This window comes from Pleuronectes platessa, chromosome 3 (assembly GCF_947347685.1).
Source record: "Pleuronectes platessa chromosome 3, fPlePla1.1, whole genome shotgun sequence".
Lineage (NCBI taxonomy): Eukaryota > Metazoa > Chordata > Actinopteri > Pleuronectiformes > Pleuronectidae > Pleuronectes > Pleuronectes platessa.
The window spans coordinates 6,394,518-6,398,586 of NC_070628.1; the positions used below are offsets into that span (position 1 = coordinate 6,394,518).

Below are 4,069 nucleotides of genomic sequence, written 5' to 3' on the forward strand. Positions count from 1 at the left end.
GTGTGTATTCCTGTCCAAGGTGAATCGACCTAGTATTATTTATTAACTGCGCAGTTTGTGTTTCGTTTGTTAGCTAGTTTTTCAGCAGGATTACACAAACACTGCCACACAGCTTGGTGGAAGGATGGGACATGAGCCAAGAAAATAAAACATTAAAATGTTGTGCAGAATTGGAGAAAGGGACGGATGCAGAATATAAATCTTTTAATTACTTAGTTTAAAAAGTTTCTTATGGATTTCCAAGGGAATAGTTTGTGGATCCTAATGAAAATAATCAGGCACTTGTATTGAGCTGATATCATCGAAGCTTGGAGCAGCTTGGCTGAGGGGACTGCTGGCGGAGGGACGTGCTCCACTGAGAACCAGAGTCTTTATCTTAAACTGAACTAAATCCCCTTCTTGTTTTCCTCTGTTACTTGCAGCTCCCTCAAGACGAACCCTAGTTTCTCCTTGAGAAATCCAACTGGCCACATATCTCTCACGCTTTAGTGTTTGTTTTGGAGCTCGTTCTTCACACTTGGCGAAGTTGAAATGTGACGGAATACAAGTCACCACTAGATGGTGCTGTAGCCTCTTTCTGCCACATGTCCATTACATGTACATAAATCATTAGAGGCATGTTTTTTGTTAGCACACACACACAAAGAAACACACACACACACTCTCTCTCTCTCTCTCTCACCCTTTTAGAGATTTTAGGGACAACTGCCTGAATATTGGGAGCTCAGGGCTATAGTGGTGATAAGGTACTATGAGCTTTTTAAGGTATAATGGTGCCATATTATTAATGTAGGTGACGAGGAGGGTTTTAAATTCTAAATGTAACAGGACTCAAGTGGAGTGAAGCTAATACAGGAGACATGTGGTCTCTGGTCCTTGTCTCTTCAGAACACATGCTGCAGTATTTAGGACAAGCTGCAGAGTCTTTAAGGACTTATTGCTGGAGCCTGATAATAAGGAAATACAATAATCAAGTCTTGATGGAAAAAAGGCCTGGACTCGTTCTTCTACATCTTTTTAAGAAAGGACATGACTGATGTTTGAGATGTGAAACCAGTGGAAGAGGGTGGTCCTAGAAATGTGTTTCAAGAGAGAATCAAAGCACAAAACTTAAACTTTTTAATTCTTTCATTGAACAACAAAAAACATGAATATTGAATAAAATAAACGTATTCCTTATGAAAGTTAGCCTACTGTGTACAAATGAACTTGGTATTTAAATGAGCATGGCTTCAGTGTAACATGTAATCAACATGCTAGGCAATGACAAAGACGTTCAACAACAACACAAAGTCATAGGTTTGCATTTCTGGCAGACAATGTTCCAAACTGCAGAAAGTTACCGGAAATAGCGCCCCCCCCCCCCCCCCCCCCCCCCCCCCCCCCCCGCCCTCTTCAACACTAATCAGGATCAATACAGGTTCTAAAACATCACAGAACCTGATTCTACATTGATTTAGAAAACAACAGCAACTTTAGTTCTTTCAAACACATTCATGTCAGTGTCATTATAGATTTCTGTCTTTACAAAGTGAGAACGGAATATGTGTGATAAAGTAAGGTCAGTGTTTGATTGACAGCTGATCTCTGTGCGGAGCAGAAACGTCACCACGACGAACTTTGATCAACAAACATGGAGACAAAAGAAGTTAAAGATTAACACACAGAATCTAAATCACTGCTTTTAATGACTCGAGTCTATTTGAGTTTACAGAACTCAGCTGTGTCTCCATCATAACAAACCCTAACTCCAGCATAGAGAGGCTGAGTGAATGTGGTCTGGACTCTGTGGAGGAGAGTCATGGTGTCAGAGACTCTGTAGAAGGACAGAACACCTGCACTGTGATCCAGGTACACTCCTACTCTGGAGGACACAGGACCTGACACTGGAGTGTCGATCCCTGTGTAATAAAAGTTATAACTGTTTACATGACAATATAACATCCAAGATTTATCATTGAATCCAAATCCACATTCATGTGAGTTTTCTGCTCTGCTGATGTTCTTGTATGAGACTGCTATACCAACTTCTCCTCTCACCTCCACCTCCCAGTAACAACGTCCAGTCAGACTCTTTCTACTCAGGACCTGAAGCCAGTAAGTGAATCTGTCTGGGTGATCAGAATAAGACTGGTCTTTTCTCATATATGTTACTTTTCTGTTTCCCTGAGATAATAACAGACGTTTGTGTGCTGTGTTTGGATCCTGTGTGATTTCCTGTGGATATCTTAAGAAGTCAGCTCTGGTCTTGGGTTCTGGTTGTGGCAGTAAAACATCCACTTGAGACACAATCTGTAAAATCTTTGTCTCTGTCTCACTCAGAATGTCCTGTAGTCGACCTCTGACCTTTGAAACAGCTGCTGTCACGTCCTCAAAGTTCCTCAGAGGATGGATCCTGATGCTGGAGTGTGTAGATTCACAGAGTGGTGGCAGTGAGGGGTAGTTGTGTAGAAACTGGTTGTGATCCTCTGTGTCTGAGAGCTGCTTCAGTTCATGGTCTTTCCTCTTCAGCTCAGTGATCTCCTGCTCCAGTCTCTCCTGAAGCTCTCTGACTCGTCTCACTTCAGTTTGCTGCTGGGATCTGATCTGCTGGTTCACATCAGAGCTTCTTTTCTCCAGCAGACGGATCATCTCAGTGAAGATCTTCTCACTGTCCTTCACTACTTTATCAGCAGAGCCATTGATGGCCTTCTCCTCCTGTTGAAGCAGCTTCACGTCTTTCTCTGTGTCCTGGACTCTCTGTTGGATTGTTTGTCTCCTCAGCCCGAGCTCTCTCTGCCTCTCAGTCCTCTCTGCTGCAGCTGACACTGTGTCGTGGTCTTTATGTTCCTCCACAGAGCAGAGATAACAGATACACTGCTGATCAGTGCGGCAGAAGATCTTCATCACCTCATCGTGACGAGAGCAGATGTTCTCCTGGAGCTTCTCCGAGGGCTCCACCAGCTTGTGCTTCATAAATGCAGCTGACTGAAAATGAGGCTGGAGGTGTTTTTCACAATAAGAGGCCAAACAAACCAAACAGGACTTGAGAGCTTTCAGTTTTCTCCCAGTGCAGAAATCACAGGCCACATCTTCAGGTCCAGCATAGCAGTGATCAGCAGGAGCAGCTTGGAGTCCAGTCTTCTTCAGCTCCTCTACTAAATCAGCTAACACAGTGCTTTTCAGCAGGACAGGCCTCGGTGTGAAGGCCTGTCTACACTGAGGGCAGCTGTAACTTCCTCTCTCATCCTCTTTGTCCCAGTGGGTTTTAATACAGCTCAGACAGTAGCTGTGTCCACAGCCAGTAGTCACCGGATCCTTCAGTAGTTCCAGACAGATCGAACAGCAGAATCTTTCTTTGTCCAGTGGATTTTCTTGCTGCGCCATTTCAGCTGGTGCCAGAGACTGTAGAATAGATTCACTTCTTCTGAACAGAAACAGATCTCGGCTCCTCCCCCTCTCGTTCACTTCCTGCAGTGACTTATATCCCACAGTTCATAGCTTGTTGTTCAATGGTTCTTACACTGACACACCTGTGAAGGGAGGAGACAGAGTCCACAGTCCTGACTGGGAGGAGCTGGTTGTGTTGTTGTTGGTTTTGAGGATTTACTGCATTTCCCAGTGACCTGTTCTCACCTGGTGTTAAGAGGAGCTTTCAGTGAGAGGCAGAGTGTGTTATCCTCATTCACAACATACATTTAGAATTAAAGTCAATCAAATAGATGTATCTAATGATAATAAATCACATCTTTATTTATAAAGCACATCTCAAAACTCATAAAGACAAACTCGTAAAAATAACAAATAAAAACTCACTCATAGAAGAATGAAAAACTAAAAAAGTAGAATAAAGGTAAAGTTAAGTTCTCATCGACATGTCAGAGTGTAACAGAATATCGTGAATGAAAGATTTATGTTGAGGTGACACAGGGAACAGAATATCTGCTCTGATCCTCCGCCCCCCCTCACCGCCATCCTCCCTTTAATCCACACACATTCCTGCACATACATCCATACAACCCCCCCTTTCCCCCATGCTTTCTCTCATTACTACGCCCCCTGGCTGTCTGCGTCAGCTCGTCTCCTCCCT

The 4,069-nt window shown here is 43.5% G+C and overlaps 1 protein-coding gene across 1 annotated transcript; it reads right to left on the reverse strand.

Annotated features, from left to right (window-relative positions):
• Positions 1-1,395: 1,395 nt before the first annotated feature.
• Positions 1,396-3,423, reverse strand: LOC128437376 (tripartite motif-containing protein 16-like). Its single transcript, XM_053419500.1, has one exon. It carries the CDS (start codon positions 3,364-3,366, stop codon positions 1,699-1,701), a length of 1,668 nt encoding a protein of 555 aa, XP_053275475.1. The 5' UTR covers positions 3,367-3,423; the 3' UTR covers positions 1,396-1,698.
• Positions 3,424-4,069: the final 646 nt, after the last annotated feature.

Bases quoted from the DNA above. Each gene is read 5' to 3' on its own strand.
- LOC128437376 (XM_053419500.1), bottom strand. From the start codon at position 3,366: ATGGCGCAGCAAGAAAATCCACTGGACAAAGAAAGATTCTGCTGTTCG.